This window comes from Hyaena hyaena, unplaced genomic scaffold (assembly GCF_003009895.1).
Source record: "Hyaena hyaena isolate Hyena2069 unplaced genomic scaffold, ASM300989v1 scaffold_1206, whole genome shotgun sequence".
NCBI lineage: Eukaryota > Metazoa > Chordata > Mammalia > Carnivora > Hyaenidae > Hyaena > Hyaena hyaena.
The window spans coordinates 353,479-371,961 of record NW_024081843.1 but is presented as its reverse complement, the minus strand read 5'-3'; the positions used below and the strand labels follow the sequence as shown (position 1 = coordinate 371,961).

Genomic DNA, 18,483 nt, shown 5'->3' with positions numbered 1-18,483 from the left:
AGTTGTCAGCTTGGTCAAGTTTAGCTCATCCAGGGGCGCCTGGGTGGCTTAGTCGGTTAAGCGTCCAACTTTCACTTAGGTCATGATCTCGCGGTTCGTGGGTTCGAGCCCCGCGTCGGTCCCTGTGCTGACTGCCAGCTCAGAGCCTGGAGCCTGTTTCAGTCTGTACTCCCTCTCTCTCTGACCCTCCCCTGCTCACACTGTCTCTCTCTCTCCTAGAAATAAATAAAAACATTAAAAAAATTAAAAAAAAAAAAAACAAAAACAAGTTTAGCTCATCCTTAGCTGTTAGCTCCACTATTCCTTTATTAGCTATACACAACATGGAGGCCCTATCACGGGGAAACTTTCACACTGACCTTCATGATTATTGGATCATCTGTTTCCCGCCATAGGCCCTGCGTTCTATCAATGCAGGGACAGGGTATGGCTCACCTATCTATCCCTGATGCCTGAGGAAGCACTCACATTTTTTTTTTTTTAGAATGAGATACTTTTTATTAATCAAGCACTTAAAATAGATGAATATGATCACTGATTATGTTTAAATATTTTATCCTTCCAAAAAGACCTTACATAAAAGAAATTCATTTCATTTATATCACTTAACAATTTTATAAAATACTGAAAAAGCATGTCATTGTAATTACTATTACTTCAACAATTTCAAATGGTGAATGTTATGATGACAAGCTAGAAGAATGACTGAGAGATTTCACTTTTCAATTATATTTTTAGATTTTTTGGATCATTCAGATTTTTTTGTTTTATTTTTTGTTTTATTTTTATTATTTTTTTTACAAATAGTTTATTGTCAAGTTGGTTTCCATATAATACCCAGTGCTCATCCCCACAAGTGCCCCCTCCATGCCCATCTCCCCCCTCCCCCCCCACACCAGTCAGTCCTTAGTTTGTTCTCAGCATTCAAGAGTCTCTCATGGTTTGCCTCAAGCACTCACATTTTAATAAGGTGGAGCTAGGATTCAAACTCGCTTCTTGCTGTTACAAATATAAAGTTCTCTGAGATCCTCTTTGAAAAAAGGCCAACATAGACAAAATATCCCACATTATTTTCTATCCTTGCCTATCTAGCAGGTAGGATAAGAGGTCACTGGAAATCAATGGGAAAATTGGGAATTAATTTGTTCATGTTTCCATCCTTCTGCCCCTTCTTTGGTTCTGTTAATTTTTTTCCCCAGTATTAGTGTAGGGCCTCTGATGAGCACAACAGTGGAAGGCACAGGGCTTAGAAAACATGTCTGGTCAGGGGTCGAGACGGCAGTGTAAGGCCTCAGATTTTGCTGAAGAGGCCCTATGTGTTCATTAACTAGCTCCCCATTTCATTTTGCCTCTTCCTCAACGGCACAACAGAAGTCAAGGTAGGAGAGGTGACAGCACATGGAGGAAAATGAAGAAATGAAACACCATGTGTGTATTCTGCATTAACTTGGAGCGACCCAGGTTTTTTTTTTGTTTTTATCCAAATACATGTACATTTTTAATTCCTCTGAAACGTGTGTTTTTCCAGACAAAGATTTTTAGGAACTTTGTAGTCACTTATAAAATAGATAAAATTAATAAAAATAGATGCCCTTTTTTTTCTTATTCCTCTTTCCCCCACCAAATCAGTGTGTAACTACTTGCACTTGCAAAATTTCTGGATGTTCAGCTGAAGCCATGAGGTTCTTGTCTTTCCAGCGAGGGGACCAGAGGTGGGAGGTGAAGCTGGGGGGGTGGGGGCTTCTGCAGTGCATCTTCCCACTCTCCCCAGACCTCCACTGCTTATCTCTCACTCTGCTGGTCCCTGCACAGCAGGGTGGCTCAAGGATAGAATTGCAAACAGAAATTGTATTTGCTTTTGTTTAGTGGAGCCAAAAAGCTTAATCTTATTTTCTGAATTCGATGTAAATGACAACTGACATGAGAATGAGATTTTAAGAGCACCACAAGCATCTTTACAGTCGTGGAGGTTGCCGTGGGAGGGGGTGAGGTGGGGAGGACAGTGCAAGATGGCTGTGTGTGTGTGTGTGTGTGTGTGCATGTGTGTAAGTTTTATGTAATCACCATCCCCAAAAAGACCAGAACTGACTAGAAGGAAAAGACTAACTTGATGCACAGAATCCCATATGCACGCCAAACACTGCAGCAAAAAAGATCTGGCATCTTTGATTTCTATGGTTGAACACTCTCAAGATCTTGCACTCCTATATTTCGTTTAAAAAATTGCTCCCTGAAGTGTAAACTGACTTCAATTTTGAGCAAAATTTAGCATTCAAATTTATTGCCACTTTGAAAACTGAGGGTTTATTTACATCATGTGAACCTGAACAGATTCATAATTACAGCAGCCCTGTCGTGCACAGAGAATCTGGAGTTAAAACACACACACACACACACACACACACACACACACACACTTCCACGTAGGTTTTTCCACATTTTTGGGATGCTTTCATAGCAGCCTTCATTTATGGGAACTAGAATTAAAATCCTGCCATACTGCTGTTTAAATTTAAACACACTGCTTCCCAGAAGAGATTTTAGCGTATCCTATAAACGCACAGGTTTTGTTTTGTACTTTTTTTCCTTGTCTTGCAAACCTATTGAGAGATACTGATGCCTTTGAGTGATGTTTGTGCACTAACAACCTGTGCAGAGAGCGCCTCTTGTTCGCTGTAGTGGGCAGAAGCCATCTTTGTCCACATGAAAGAAGAGTCTGATTGAACTAGGGTGAGCCTTTCATTGTAAGAAGAGTTAAAATCTGGGGTGTTTTTAATGTTTTAATCTCTGTTTAAGAGGTTTCTGTTACAAGAGGAAAATAGATAACATTTTTACCTCAGCAAACTGCCAGCAAACCGGCTGTGCTCTAATCCCACGTTTCTAGTGATTTATATTCTCCATGGCAATGTGCTGTAACCTCAGAGTGATACCACTGTGGTGTAGATTGACTGCATTCCAAATGCTGGAATCACATACATAATGTTTTTACTTTTAAATAATATTCAGACACCAGAATAAATACCATATGTGCACTGATGCTGGTTACAATGGAACCTTGTCATTTCTTCTGAGGGAGAACATTCTTTGTTTCTGATTCCTGTTTGAAATAAGTATGCAAAAGATAAATATGTACATTGATGGTATTTTGAGAAGGTGGAGGTAATTACACAGCTGAGGATGTAGCTACGATTCCTTGAAATGCAACATTTAAGACTAAAAATATTGTTGTGTTGCCCCTACCTACCCCTCTTTGATACACATGAAGGCAAGGATTATTATGTGACATTGCCAGTATAGGGTGTCATTTTTATACTTTACATGTACAGCGTGCTGTAGTTAAAGGACATCTGTCGAAGAAAAATTACTCCATGAGCACTGCGTTCATAGCAACAGTGAGACTAACATGTTGATGACACCGTAACAGGGAGACTAACACACGTGATAATGGAAAGGGATGGATTGATTGGAAAGCCGTAATTCAGTGTGAGACCTCATGTTATCTGAAGCCACAAGAGCAGAATTTAGGTGGCCTGACATCATCAAAACACAGATAATCAATCTCTCCAGATCCATTTTCCCCTCACATGGTATTGAAGATTGAAAAGTTTCATTTAAAGTTTAAATACCTCCGAAGTCATGCATTTTTGGGTTTGTGTTTTTGTCCAGTTCGGTTGGAATTCGCATCCACATAGACATATTTTTTAAATAGACATGGTAGAATGCCTCTCATATTTGTACATCTATAGCAAGCTTCAACTAGTCAATCCCCATTTGCTTCTTGGGGAAGCATTGCAATCCAGGTTTGTGTTATTACCATCAATTGAGCTATATTGAATTAGTGCTTATGACATTTTAATAATACTTTGTAGATGAGGAAATCCTGGGCATTGAGCTGATGGTTTCCCTACTCCCCTGCCCCCCTTCCCCACCCAGTTCCGTGAGGTTTGCCCAGAATATATAGTGTGAGATTAATGTGTGAGTCATACATCATAATGCATCTCTGACAGTTTCTCTGGCACGTAACTCAGAGTTTGGGTAACTCTTGCATCCTTTCTGGGAGTTACTTGTAGGACTATTTACCATTATAAAAATGCTCGAAAGCCCCCTTTTGAAATTGAGAAGTTATGGGACAAGTATTGAACCTCTAACATATTTTCTCTCATTTTCAGCTTTTCGGATGATCCCTTATCCCTTGGAAAAGGGGCATCTGTTTTATCCTTACCCAATCTGTACAGAAACAGCAGACCGAGAGCTGCTTCCGTGTAAGTCTCACTTCTGTATTCCCCTCCTTAGCCGGTGAGGGTGGTGTGAATGAATGTGGGGATGGGAAGAGGTGGGAATGATAAATGTTTACAGTGTTCCTTGTCTTTTACTACTCTTCTCTCAAGCCCTGTCCTTATTGGATAGCATATGCATTAAAGTGAGTTATGTGAGTGGGTTTGGCATCCTGCTACTCCAAGTCTCTCCAGATTCATCCCAGGGAAAGACCTCCCTCCAAGGACTGAAATTTAAATGAAGAGCTATCGTACTGGTTGGCCTGAGCACAGAGACCCCTAGTTTCGGGCTGGTTGACTGTGCATGGCTCCGCCTTGCATGGCCCAGCTGGTCAGATGCAGTCTGCACAGCCTGGAGTTTGAAGAGGAAGTACTGACTTCAGAGGGTACTGCAGATGAGTCACGGAGGAGAGGGCAGCGCCAGGGTCCTGGCATCATTGCCAGAGGCCCTCGTGGGGCAGGGCGGGCATGCTGTCGGTGCTGATGCAATGCTCTGGGCCAGAGGGATTTCCCGTGAGCAGCTCGTGGACTGCACGTTGCGAGGTGGCATGACAAGTGCAGAACACATGTGCGGCCTCAGCACTGTATGCAGCGGGGAGAGGGGAACCCTGCCCTCAAGAGCCTTATAAGCTGGCAGTCTCTTGGTCCATACTGCACGTGGAAAGAATGATTTGGTTTACTGTAATACAACATTGTTCTGACAAGGCCTGCTAAATAGCTATTAGCAAATCATACTGTATTCAGGGATCCTGTCCAGGCTCTTCATGTGGCCCTGACTTAGAACATATTTTCCCCCCTCAGATAATAAGCTCCAAATTTTGGCTATTCTCTCTACCTTGCCCTCTTTCCTGTCACTGCCTCCCTTTGACCTGCCCCAGTTATAGTGTATCTCAGAGCCCAGAGGAATAGTGTAAGTTTGGAGCCCTCGGTGCTCTGGTAGTAAATTGTATAATGCCAACACTATTGAGCCTGTCATAAATCCCTGAAGGGGTGGGGGGGAGTCTGGATGCAAAATGAGTTTCTGTCTTAGACTGAAGCAGCAGGAGGTGGCTCACCTGTTCCATGCTGGCCAGAGGCAATGTCAAGTTCGTTCCTTATGGAGCTGGGAGAGCTTAGTGATGTGTTGCTCCTCATCCAAGTTTTAGTGTGAAAATACCTCACGCTACATTAGATTCGATTTCAGAAATTCCTGTTTCGTGTGCCCACGCTTTACCTCTGTACTCCTCCTTCAGGGAGATCCTTGTTAAAATTTCCATTCCTAGTAAGGAAGGCAGTTTTTCTGAAAAGCAAAGTTTTAAAATGTTTTAATTGAATCTAATTAAGTTTCTATGGGACTAGATTCACTATTAGAACAAGATTATAGCTCTTAAAAGAAACTTCATAGGCGTAATCTTTCTAGACCTGAAATAGAAAATTATGACTCGCATTTCTTAAACTGAATGCCATCGCCCAAAATCTGATCTCCCCTCAAAATATTTCGGGGGTTAGGCGTTGACTGCAAGGATGGTGTGGATACAAAAAGGGCTGATGGTTTTAAATGCTACCCATGTTTTGCAATTTAAAAGTACCCTCATTGAACATTAGGCCCCAAGTGTGCTTGCACCCTTCTTTCTAATCCCAGCAGGCAGATGGCCCGGATTCAGGTGTGCACACTTCTTTGTGCTGTATCCCTCCCTGCTCTCTCCACCCTCACTTTCAGGCCGAGTGGATTATGATTTAGGACTGTAAGTAATGAGAGCTGAACGGTTGCAGAAAGGCCTTCAGATCTTGGATTTCCTAAAGAACATGAAGCACTTGGACCCTCTCGGTTTAAGTGGCAGTGCTGCTCACAGGCAGTTTTATGACCCCCTCAGCTAGGGCGCCTGCAGCCAGAGCTCACATCTCTGCGCAGGCCAGCCTTCCCTCCCCTGGAGGGCACCCCCAATCCCCAGGCTGCCCACAGCCACACCGTAAGCAGAAAGCAGGGAGTCTGTTCCATTGGCATTGGTGCCACCTGTTCTTTGGTTTCCCCAAACCCAACATTTGAAACTTTAAAGTTATGGAAGGTGCTCTAAAGAGCACCAGTTATTATTATCTTTATTTTTATTTTTTATTTTTTGGTGATTGTTGGAAGCGTATTTATCACAGTGGTTCTCCTTCTGCAGTTGTGCCGGATGACCCCTACAGCCTTGATCTCCAACCTTTGTAGATTGAATTGGCCAGCATGTGAGGTCCTTGCTGAATGTCTATCAGGGTGGCTCCCTCCACCGACAAACTTAGAGTGTGCCAGGAAAAAATACAAGATAAACTAATATCACCTCATTATAATGATTAAAAAATTACAGGAAGGTCAAAATCTAGAGAAAGATTTTTTTTCCCCACATACTTAGTTCTGGGTTTTCCAGGTCTTGTCCAATGAACATGTATTTTATAGTGTGAATAAGGTTTTGTTTTATTTGTTTCCTTTCGAGAAAGCAGTACTACATATTAGGCATAGATGGTGTTACTCTTCCTGCCCCAGAATATGTGACATCCTCAAAGTAGCCCTATCATGCCTCCCAAGTAGAGCACTCAAGGTTGAACATGGACTTGGGAGAAGCGGATAGCAAGCCACAGGCTGGCACAGATATTGGCCCTGGTTCATTCAAGTGCCCTGCCCTTCTCATTTCCAAGAGGCTTCGGCCACAGCTCTGAAAACCCAGTCCCACATACAGAAATTCCCCAAGAACACATTTCACTGCATCACTCATGTTCCCATCTGCATCTTCTCCACAGCTTTCCATGAAGTCTCAGTTTACCCAAAGAAGGAGCTTCCCTTCTTCATTCTCTTCACTGCTGGATTGTGTTCCTTCACAGCCATGCTGGCCCTCTTGACACACCAGTTCCCGGAACTTATGGGGGTCTTTGCAAAAGCTGTGAGTATTTGCCGAGAGGGAGGCCTGAGGGAAGGGGCATGGGAAGCCAAGGGAGGGCAAGGGAAGCAGCAGAAGAGACATGAAGGAGGGTCGTGTAGAAATGGATACACCTGTATTGATCATTTGCTCGCTGTTTAATTTTCATTTTCATCAGTAGAATCAAAAGGTTAGAGTCAGACGAGAAGAGTGTAGGTTGCTTGTGAATGCATGCCTTGCCTCATTTCACAAAAAATTCCCAGACTGCAAAAAAGCATGAAGTCTAAAAGGATTAAATAAATAAGGGAATCCTAGTCAATGAGAAAATGTGTGGGAAATTATTCAGTTTTACATAAGTTGAATGACATTATTTCTAATCTTTAGCTATTGTGGGTCTTTCCTTGAATAAAGATGAGATTTACATTTTCAAAGATGATTTCAATAAAAATATTTTAATGGCTACAAACTGTTGGCTTGTTGGGGGGCTGAACTGAGGGTGTGTGAAGGGCTTGTAATTAAGAAGTATATTAAGAACTTGTATGAAGAAGTATACAGACATGACATTTAGAATATGGAAATCCAGTTAGAGTCTTTAAGGAGGGCTGTGGAGAGGAGCTTTAATAAGAAAAGCCATCTGCACTGACAATCAAGAACCATTGTTTCCCTGTTGAAAACCGACCATTTTAACCTGCACATGCAGTGAGGAGAAGTTTAAGGATTTTGCCACAGATGAGTTTCAAACAGAAGGAATAAGGAGAAGAGTATCACTGGTTTCGCTGGAACTCCATTCTGATCTCAAGGCGAGTGGAGTCAGAAAAGATGATCTCTAACTTGGCGGGATTGATTTCATCCCTTTCCAGATGATTGACATTTTCTGGTCTGCAGAGTTCAGGGACTGGAATTGCAAGAGTATTCTCATGCATGTTGAAGATGAACTGGAAATTCCACCGGCACCTCAATCTCAACATTTCCAAAACTGAACTCATCACCCTTCTTCCCCCACCAGCAAAGCCACCCCCTGCCTCTATCCCCCACCTCTGGCAGTGGCGCTGCCTTCCTCCCCCGGTTACTCAAGCCAGAGATGCAGCATGCCTCCCAGGCTCCTCTCTCTCACTCTCCCCGTCCTCCCTGTCTCAGCTCCAGTCTGTCGGGTCTAACCTCCTACCCTACCAGGCATTCGGTAAATGCAATTCATCCCTCCTTACCCGCTTCGCTCCCCGTAACTTCTCTCTTAGTTTCAGTCTTGTTATTTCTTGTTTGGACTCCTCTGCCACAGTCTTAACTGGTGTCCTTGCTTCCAGTTCCAGCTTCTGCCGGTCTTTCTCTCGTACTGACACCAGAATGATTTTTCAAAATCACAAGTCTGAGCATGTCACTTCCCTGCTTGAATTCCTCTAAAGGTTTCCCACCAACTTCAGGGTAAAGTCCCAGATCTTTAGCATGGTATGCAAGGTTCTTTATGATCTGGTCTTGCTTGCCTCTTTAGCCTCATCTCTCCCAACTCTTGCATAAACACTGCTCTTAGACCATAGTGACTCACCACTCCCAGATGCACAGGCTCTTTCTTGTACACCTCATTGCCTTTGCACATGCCGTTTGCTCTGCATGGAGTGCCCTTCCCCATCACCACATTGGCTTGTCCACACTACTAACTCCTCTTCGCTCTTTTATACTCAGCTTTCTTTCTAAGTTTCTCCTAAGCTGAGTAGATGTCTCTCTTCCATGATCCCACAGTATTCTGCGAATACCTATGTTATCACATTTATTGTACTATAATTGTTGAAAACTTGTCTGTCCCCCTTTTAGAATGTAAGCTCCTTGAGAGCAGGACTGTGTCTTCCTCATATCTGTATCCCCAAAGCTTTGCACAGTGCCTTGCACATAGTAGGTTTTCAATAAATGATTGTTAAATAAATAAATGGTAGTGGTTTCTGCAGAAAGAATCAACATAAAAATCAGATACATTTAGCATTTCTCCTCTTCTTTTGTAATTATAATCATGGACTCTCAGAGTTGAAAGGGACCTTAAACAAATTGCCTTCAACAGTAGCTGGATGGAGGTCATCTAGACTCTTCTTGAATACTCTCAGTGATAGAGGACTTTCCTATTTAACATCAAAGCCCATTTCATTGTTGGATCACTCAGAAGTCTTCTTTATATGATAAAATCTGCCTCCGTCTAATATCCACCTGTTGTTCCTATTCTGACCTCCAAAACTATATTCAACAAGTCTCCTTCTTACAAATTCTTATGACAGCTAATACATCCATTAGCTGTATTATTCATGGCCACCTCTAACCTCTGACTCTTGCTAGAACATCTCAAATTTCCTGAAGTCTTCTGTAGATGATATAATTTTTATACTTTAATTGAAAAAAATTTTTAATGTGTATTTAATGTGTATTTGACAGACAGAGACAGAATGTGAGTGGGGGAGGGGCAGAGAGACAGGGAGACACAGACTCTGAAGCAGGCTCCAGGCTCAGAGCTGTCAGCACAGAGCCCCATGTGGGGCTTGAACTCACAAGCTGTGAGATCATGACCTGAGCTGAAGTCGGCCACCCAACCGGTGAACCCAGGCGCCTCTGTACATAACATGATTTTTAAACCCAGGACCTTCTGTGTTGGATGTTCTGTAGTTTATGGACCTCCACTCTTCATCACTGTGCTCCCAAGCCAACCTCTGAGTAAAAATAGTTGCCAAAATTCTGAATAGAGTTTAACTTAGTAAAATTTAAAATAGGAATATATTTACAACAGTAGACAATTATATTTCCTCCTTTTATGTTCCTCTCTTAAACATTTTTAAGAGCATTTTTGTAAAAATATGTCATTGTTCCACTATTCTTTATTAAACAAACAAATAGCAGTTGGTGGGAGTTTTGAATCAGAATAGAGATTTTCACCCTCTAGGGTACATAAAATTCACTTGGCCCCACCACCAGAAACTCAGAATCTTGAGTGTTAGCACCCAGAAATCTGTGGTTTTAACAAGGATTCCAGCAGGTTCTGAGTGGGGGGTTGAGCACCATATCTGCTTCTGAGAACACTGGTCTCTAGCAAGCTTAACATTTGAGCAGCCACTTGCAAGTACGTGGTGTTCTGCCAGTACCACTGAGGTGAAAGTTTTCTAAGGTAACAGATGTTTCACCCTGGCTATACCTTGGAATCATCTAGGGACCTTACAAGTGTCTAATGCCTGCCTTCTGACTTCACTGGCCTGGGGTGCGACACGGGCATCTTAAGTTTTCAGAGGCTTCCCAGGCTATTCAGGTGTGCAGCCAGGCCTGAGACCACCATATTGAATGAAATGATGAGTGGCCTGGAATTGCATTAAGCAGGGAAGGGCCTGGGGGAACGGAGGATAGTAAATAGAACACAATGAGGTGTTCCCTAGAAGAGGCTCTACTGCCTTCAGAATATCAGAGTGATATGCTCATTATGGGTCATTTAATGTTTCCAAAGCTCTGGTTTTGGATCTAGATCAGATGATTGAATAAAATATCAGTTTGCCTATGGTCCTCCTATTTTATTCTCTACCAGGGGCAGTCGTTTGGTCAGCTACTCATAATTTCCAAATATAGTTTGGATAAATTTGCTTTTAAATCTCTGCCTGGAAGATCACATTCATCTTGCCCTTCCTTAAGGTTTAACAGTTTCCAAAATGTTTAGAGAGACTTTGTGTGGAAGAAAGATGGATGGCCTGAAGGAGACAGGCCCCATCTCTCTACCCCCACCTTGTCCCCAGAGTGTTCCCCCATGTTTTCACCCTCCTCACTGCTGCAGGCCTCTCACGAAGCCTTCTGCACGTTATCACAGCTGCCCTATAGGCTGCCCGCAACCATTTGCAGCTTGTGAAAACGACTTTCTCAGCCCGCCTGAGATAATATCCCTGGGATAATGACTTTTAGTAGATGGGAGAGATTGCACTGGCACCCCCCGGGCTACATACAGCTTGGGAACGCTCCAGTGTGTTTATATGTTGATATGCAGCCAGTAAGGAAGCTCACAACGAAGTGGGAGCCACTAGAAAATAGTAAAATGAGAGGCTTCAGCTGGCTTTACCCCCTAATCTAATCTACCTCAATGACTTAAGACTAACTCTTCCTAGAATGTTTGGTTACCAAGATAAGGTTGCTCATATAAATAAGTTATCGTCCCAAACCCAGCCCCTCACAGAATGTGGGAAGGTCAGCATTTTGACCCCATCTGCTTTGAAAGGCTCTGTCTTTCCTCCTCTGATCCCTCTCCTTCACTGAGACTGAGCCCTCTGACTTCTGCCTCTCATCTTCACTTATAGGCCTTGACCTCTTTGAAGTCTGATATTGATTACAGTGAAATGTCAATTGTCTGATTGCATAAGGCACCTGGAACTTATTCAGATAAGCAGAGGCATTTTGAATGTTAACGAAGCATGTTTGGAGCCCTGACCTTCTTCTAAATAATGATTTTTCGGGAAAAGGAGGATCAGGTGATTGAAGTGTCACTCTCTCTTTTTTATTAGTTAGTTGCCTTTTCTCACCATAAGACACTGATTGAATCACAGTGCATTTTGGACCGTGTATCTCTGGCCTCTGGACAGAAGTTTTGGACGTTGAGATAGATGAGCTGTTCCAGGGGTGCCTGGTGTTGCTCATTCAGACTAAACTTTTCAGGCAATAAATTTCCCAAGTCTGTAAGTGAAATTGCTGTTTCTCTACACATTGGTTGAGTCTCTGGCCAAAAAGTATTGTCTGATTTTCAAACATGCAAACAAGTATAAATGAACATCCTAAGCAAGGCATGTTCCACCAAACTTTTTTTTTTTTTTTTTAAATATATCTCCTGACGAAACCCACTCACCTTTATCTGGTTACTAAATGAGAGGGCTTATCAGCTTCAGACACCTCATTACCTTGTCTGCTTCTTCCCTGTGAGTGAGGGATGAGGAAGAGGATGCAGGGAGGGGTGCTAAGGAGGAAGGTAGCTTAGTAATAAAAGGTATACATCTCTGCTTGGGTTCTGCAAGAGAATTCGGATCTTTAGGAGAAGGTTATGGGTATTCTTTTCTCAATTCTCCTAAGAACAGGCCACTCTGGATAGGAGGGAGAGCAGTAAATCATCACACATACTGGAGGTGGTAGGATTTAATTTCTCCTGTGAACCTTATTGAGAAGTGCAGGTGAAGTCCAAGGAGGCAGGGCCCACTGTGTCTTGCTGTGCAGTATGGGAAGAGGGGCAGTTACAGACATCACACAGGGTGGGGGACACCCCTCTAGATTTCCAGAGCCCCCACTTTTGTTCTTTTAATACAAGTCAGGTCAGTGCCCAAAACAAAGCAAACAAGCAAACAGGCCTTATTTTGAACCAACTTTGTAACATCCTCTTCATTCACTCTGTTACCCAAGCTGAGGCTCCTTGATGTCCCCACATTTAGTGCATGAAATTGCCCAGAATACAGACCTTGAGCCATGCATTTCATCTAACCACAGTAGCTCATGCTAATACTTCAGTAGTTCCTTACCCGCTCCATCACAACTTTGATAGTTCTAAATCTATTTTAGGTCAAGTCTTTAGGAGATGATAACTTCACCAGCAGCGTCACCTTGTTCAGTGAGCCCTATCTGACAACCTCTGTTGGCATCTCTGGTTTATCCGGACTACTTTAGCACCTAGCTCCTCTTTATAGAACTAGTATTATAGGCAAATGCTGTGTTTTATGGAGGCTTGGTGGTCTCAGATTACAAACAAACAAATGAAATCTCATAACTAGGATTTTCATAAACAATCTTCTCATTACTAGGATTTTACAAACTCCCTCATTGGCAGGTTTGGGCAGTAATTATTCATTCCTGGGCCACAGGGAGAGCATCCCACATGGTTTTGTGCGTGCAACAAAGGACAGTTTCAGAAGGTTACCAGAAATTGCCATATATCTAAGATCCACTTGTGAAAGAGCCATCCATGTTTGCTCAAGTGCTAACATGGCTGCCTGTTTCTTAACTCCAAACCCAACTTGGCATTCAAGGCCCTCCCCAGAGCTCTTCTGGTCACTTTTGAACTCTTCACTGTTGAGCTAAACTGAATTATTTACTATCTTCTGAGCATACTAGTTACTTTCCCATTTCTGTTCCAGCTGTTTATTGAGCCTGAAAAGCTTAACTGCTCATATTTCTCCCTTAGCATCATTGCACCATCTGCATCTTTGATATCCCAACCATCTGTTGTGGTCTATTTCAGTTGCTCCATTTTAAGTTTTTCCTGATCCTTTCAACAAATGGATTCTCTCCCTTTTCTGAACCTTCCTGATGCTTTTATCTCCCATCTTCCATTCTATGATGGCCTATCTGGCACTGTTACTTTGCTGTGTGAAGATCTTAGTGGTCACCTATCCCTCCCCCATGACCCCAGGCTTTGAGCTACCTGACAATGGGAGTTTTGTCCCAGACTCCTTTATATCTGATCCAGAACTTAGGTGCCTTACTGAGTAAATATATTTAATTGATGTAAAAGATAGAGCATGGGGAAAGATGCCAAACCTTATACTATCTTGAGTTTCCTTATACTAATGTCACACTTCATGGTCCAGCTATAATGTGTCACAGACCTTCCCAAGTAATATTCTACTGGTTCTTAAAAACAACAAGAAAAAAGGAAAGATTCTGACGGCAAGTGAATTTTGGAAACTTGCCTGCCTACCCCTTCCTGAAGATCTGAAATACATAGAACATATGATCAATGGAGGAGCCTGTTTTAACTTCATTAAATATACTACAACTTTGACCTCAGAGCCATGTTCACCCTCTGCTACAAACTACCCTTGGTGGTATAGACCATGCTATGCTGAGGATAAGGGATTAGGACAAAGGACACCACAGCCTAAGAACAAGGTATTGAACCCTAAAGAGATAATACCTTGGTTCTGAACAGACGGAGAGCATGGAAACCACCCAAACCCCCCTCTCTCTCTCTGGTGTGGGGCTCTGTTAGGGGACCTCTAGATAATACCTTGGTTCTGAACAGACGGAGAGCATGGAAACCACCCAAACCCCTCTCTCTCATGTGGGGCTCTGTTAGGGGACCTCTTCTGCCAGAGGCTAGATGGTTTGCAGAATGAAGCTGATTCTTCACAAGAACACGATCAGAGCAAATTTGAGGTTATGTTAAATGAGTCTCAGGTGAGGCACTTGGCTTTCTTAAAAGACACAGTTAATGAGCATTGTTCTCTACATGATAAGCAGAAAGGAGGTTAGAAGCCAAATGAAAGAGATCCCAAAGATCTCCTCAGAGCAGCACATCTTCAACAAGGACATGTCCTCCATGGACTGGACAGTTTGCTGCCCGCCCCCAGGCTCCCATGATGCTCTCCACTAAGCAGGCAGTTCAGAAATAAGCCTGGGCTACTGAGGTATTTGGGGAGACAATAGGATCCCAAAGCAATTCACAGCCATGTAACAAATTGCCTTTTTAAAATTTCCTTTTCCACTTAAAGTGGTTACTATACCCAGGGAGGCAGCCAGGTGGTCTAAGTTGTCACCATCTTTTTTAATTCCTGTCTACGTGTCACCCAACTGTCAGTCCCTTTTGATGGCACTAGTCATCTACAGGGGCAGCCAGCAGATCCCGAAGACAGATCAGAAGGCCTGGGAACTGTGGGTGTGCCGTCAGGAGTGAACGGGCCAGCCAGCAGACACTCCTCCTCCCTGCTTACCTGTCAGAGCTGGGGATGGGGGCTGGAATTCAGGTGTGGTCATCAACTATGTTTTCCTATAAACATAAATATAAAATTGCAGCCTTTGAGACAATGTAACACCGAGACTGAAGATGCAAGTATAGGTTGGAGAGGCTCATTTTACAGCCCTGAATGAGATCTCTCCTGACTGTGCCTTTCTGGTTTCTTTGCAGTTCCTCAGCACTTTGTTTGCCCCCTTAAACTTTGTCATGGAGAAAGTGGAAAGCATCCTCCCATCCAGCCTGTGGCACCAGCTGACGCGGATCTAGGGAAGCCCACCCATCCTTCCCCTCACCTCACCCAGCAGGCTGCCACCGTCTCGTCGTGCCAACTCCTCGTGGACTGCAAGAAAGCATGACTTTGAAAAAGGGAAGCCATTCCAAGATTTTAAATCGTTTATGGACTGTCTGTTCCATATTAAAAGCTGTTTTTGTTGTACAAAATTCATTGATGTTCAGTTCTATTATATTTTGCCTTCAGAAAAGAAAAGAAATCAAAAATAAACTTTTGTGTATTGCAGCAACCAGTTGTGTCTTCCTGTGTCTTCCAGCCTTAAAAGTGTTGACGTCCCAAATAAATCTATGGGTTTATATTTCATTTACTAAGGACCCAGATCTTCTGAGTATTCCACAATGGTTTTCTTTGCTGATGGAACTCATCTCAGGAGGCCCTTAGAACTCCTACAGTCGGCGGTTTGAGAAATGGAATGTCTTTGGCAAAAATGTACCATCTTTCTCAGCCTCAAACTGTCGTTTATCATAGGCCACATGCACAAAGTCAGCTTCCACAATGAATGACAGGCAGCATGAATGAAATGAAATGCATGTGCCGTGACAAGTTGTTCTAGTTCAGAGATTCTACTCATGGAATAGAACTCAGAATGTAGTTCTAGGAATCACTTTGGTTTTGCTTTATGAAAATTCACTGTGAGAAAAAAACTTTTGATGAGAAGCTACAGACCCAACAGTCTTGTAGAACCTGAGCACTTTTCAACATTGCTATTTTTACAATGTTTTCTCATCAGGGCACTTTATTATTATTATTTTCATTTTTGTATTCTTGGTGTTTAAATATAAGTGTTCTTTGAACATCTTAGCGATCTGAACCAAAATCGTCATTTGTCCTCACCACCTTTGAAAGCCTCCGATTCACACCTGCTGAACATCTGGCTTTACTTACACACAAGAATAAAAATAAATAACATTGAATCCTCTATCTGAAGTGAAAAGTACTCTATTTAAAATCTCAATCCAGTGCTTTAAAAAAAAAAAAAAGAACTGTCCTTTACATAGTTTGTTTTCCGTTTTATTTAGAATCCTGAAACTTTTCCCAGGAGCGCTAAAATAGGCAGCGTGCAAGGAAAGCACCACCACCTTCTCTCCTTCCCAGCTGGACTTGCTGCCGGCTCCTGGCCTTCATCCACCAGCAAAGTAAGTAGGCAGGCAGTGTTTCAGTGCACAAGGGCTCCTCACGCTTTCGGCAAGTCTTTCTTTCTACTGCCTCTGTGCAAAGCCCTGATGGGGAGAGGCGCTGGCTCCTGCTCTGAGGAAATTATCTCAGAAGAGGTCGATCCCCTATATCCACACCAATAGGGCTACTCTTGGGGGCAGTGGCTGTGCCTGCCCAGTTTCACTTCTTCTTCCTCTAACAAAAATCTTGACCTGAAGTGGATGCTGAAACGATATGTTGAATAAATTAATGCAATTCATGATACAAATAAAATTTTATTCACAGAGAAAAGGATTTGGTCCCAGCAGAGAAGAACCAAGGTGGCTTATATGAATTTTTCTGAAGAAAATGTAGTAATTATCTAACACAGTTATTTGACTTAACAGATGGGAAAACCAAAGTCCAAAGAGATTTTGATCTGAGTTGGGACTCTAGCTTACAATAAGCTTTAAGCGGTAAAGTTTACAGAGTCCGTAGGCAATAGCAAGTGGATATGGCCCAGTGTGAATTGTGAGAAACTGCAGTTGCCGGAGATGCAGCAAAGAATTGTAACACAAGAATTTAAAATTAGGACATTAAAGCAGTTTCATGGAGGGGGGAGGTAAAAGTTAGACTTTGAGGGGGAAAGGGAGTGAACGGGAGAGGTAAAGGTGGAGAAAAGATGGGGACAGAATGAAGACACACAGATGATAGAGATTGCTGAAGGAAATGAGTCCATGGTCCATGAGAGGCCCTAATCATGTGAGGAGGAGGGAGGTTTCTCTAACTTGAACCAACTTAATAAACCTTTGATCTTATAACCCAGAGTCACACTGGACAGAAGCTGTGACTTTCCCCCGCCTCTCTCTTCAGTGCTCCATTTCCCCTGCCTCTCTCTTCAGCCACTGTACTCAGCTCTTAAGAGTGACCATGACTCACTCTTGCCATTCTGATCTCCCCGGGCCTGGATGCCAGGGACGCTGCTGTCTTTTCACCTCCTGCCTTGTTTTGCTGCCGCTGAGGACAAGCATTCCGGCCTTGTTAAGGGTTTCATGCAAACCTGTGGAGAGGCAGAGCCAGAACCAACCAATATGACAGAAAGTTTTTAAGATGATCATTTTTACATGGTTCTTGACACTTTTAGCTCAAGGTCCATGGTTCCTGTCTTCTTGTTGAAATGGCCACTGGAATCCAAGTTTCATTCCTGCCTTCTTTTATTTCTATATGAAGGGACATCAGAATCCATTCGGATGGGCTTTCCTCTATGAAGATCCTTCCTCCCAGCCGGACAATCTTCAGTGTAGACATGTTTATTGGAATACAGATGCAAACTTCTAAATTAAATACTAGCAAATTGAATCCAGCAGTGTATATATGAAATAATACAATACGACCAAATAGGAATGATCTGTAGGTTTTTTTTTTTTTTGACTTCTTTTATCAGTACTTAGTATCAAAGTCATTCTGCCTTTATAAAAAGAATTAGGGAGCTTTCTATATTTTTTATGGCCCAGAATAATTAAACATTGATATTACTTGCTTTCCAACAATTATATAAAACCCAGACATGAAACATCTGATTTTAGTGCTTTGTTCACAGTAGATCTTTGATCACCTTTTTATTACCTGCAGTGGTGACTGCTCTGTGCCAATATTCCACTTCTTATGTTTTGTTGATATTTTTCTAGGAAATTACCATTTTCTCTAGGCCTTCAAATGTGTTACAACAGAGTAACACATTATATATATATATTATAAATTATACATATTTATAATTACATTATTTAATTATATTATACATTTAATATTTCTGTATCTGTGGTTATTTCTCTTTTCTGATTCCTAATTTTGTATATATTTGCTCTCTTCCCTTTCTCCCCCTTTAGTCAGCTTCACAAAGTTGATCTCATCTTTCAAAGAAACAAGTTTTGGATTTGTTGGTACAGTCAACCGTACTTTTTGCCTTGTCTTTTTTTTAATTAAAAAAATTTTAATGTTTATTTTTTGTAATGTTTTACTTATTTCTGAGAGAGAGAGACAGTGTGAGCAGGGAAAGGTCAGAGAGAGAGGGAGATAAAGAATCTGAAACAGGCTCCAGGCTCTGAGCTGGCTGTCAGCACAGAGCCCAATGTGGGGCTCGAACCCATGAACCATGAGATCATGACCTGAGCCGAAGTTGGACGCTTTACCGACTGAGCC

The 18,483-nt window shown here is 42.4% G+C and overlaps 1 protein-coding gene across 3 annotated transcripts in view; it reads left to right on the top strand.

The window, feature by feature from the left end:
- ST7 (suppression of tumorigenicity 7) overlaps positions 1–9,053 on the top strand; it is a 109,857-nt gene extending 100,804 nt beyond the window's left edge. For 2 of the 3 annotated variants that reach the window (XM_039222880.1, XM_039222879.1), the window contains 3 exons: positions 4,170–4,262; positions 7,029–7,168; positions 8,005–9,053. In XM_039222880.1, the coding sequence (XP_039078811.1) occupies positions 4,170–4,262; positions 7,029–7,168; positions 8,005–8,124 (353 nt within the window). In that variant the 3' untranslated portion in view covers positions 8,125–9,053. The other variant, XM_039222881.1, reaches the window with a different exon arrangement.
- The last annotated feature ends 9,430 nt before the right edge of the window (positions 9,054–18,483 follow it).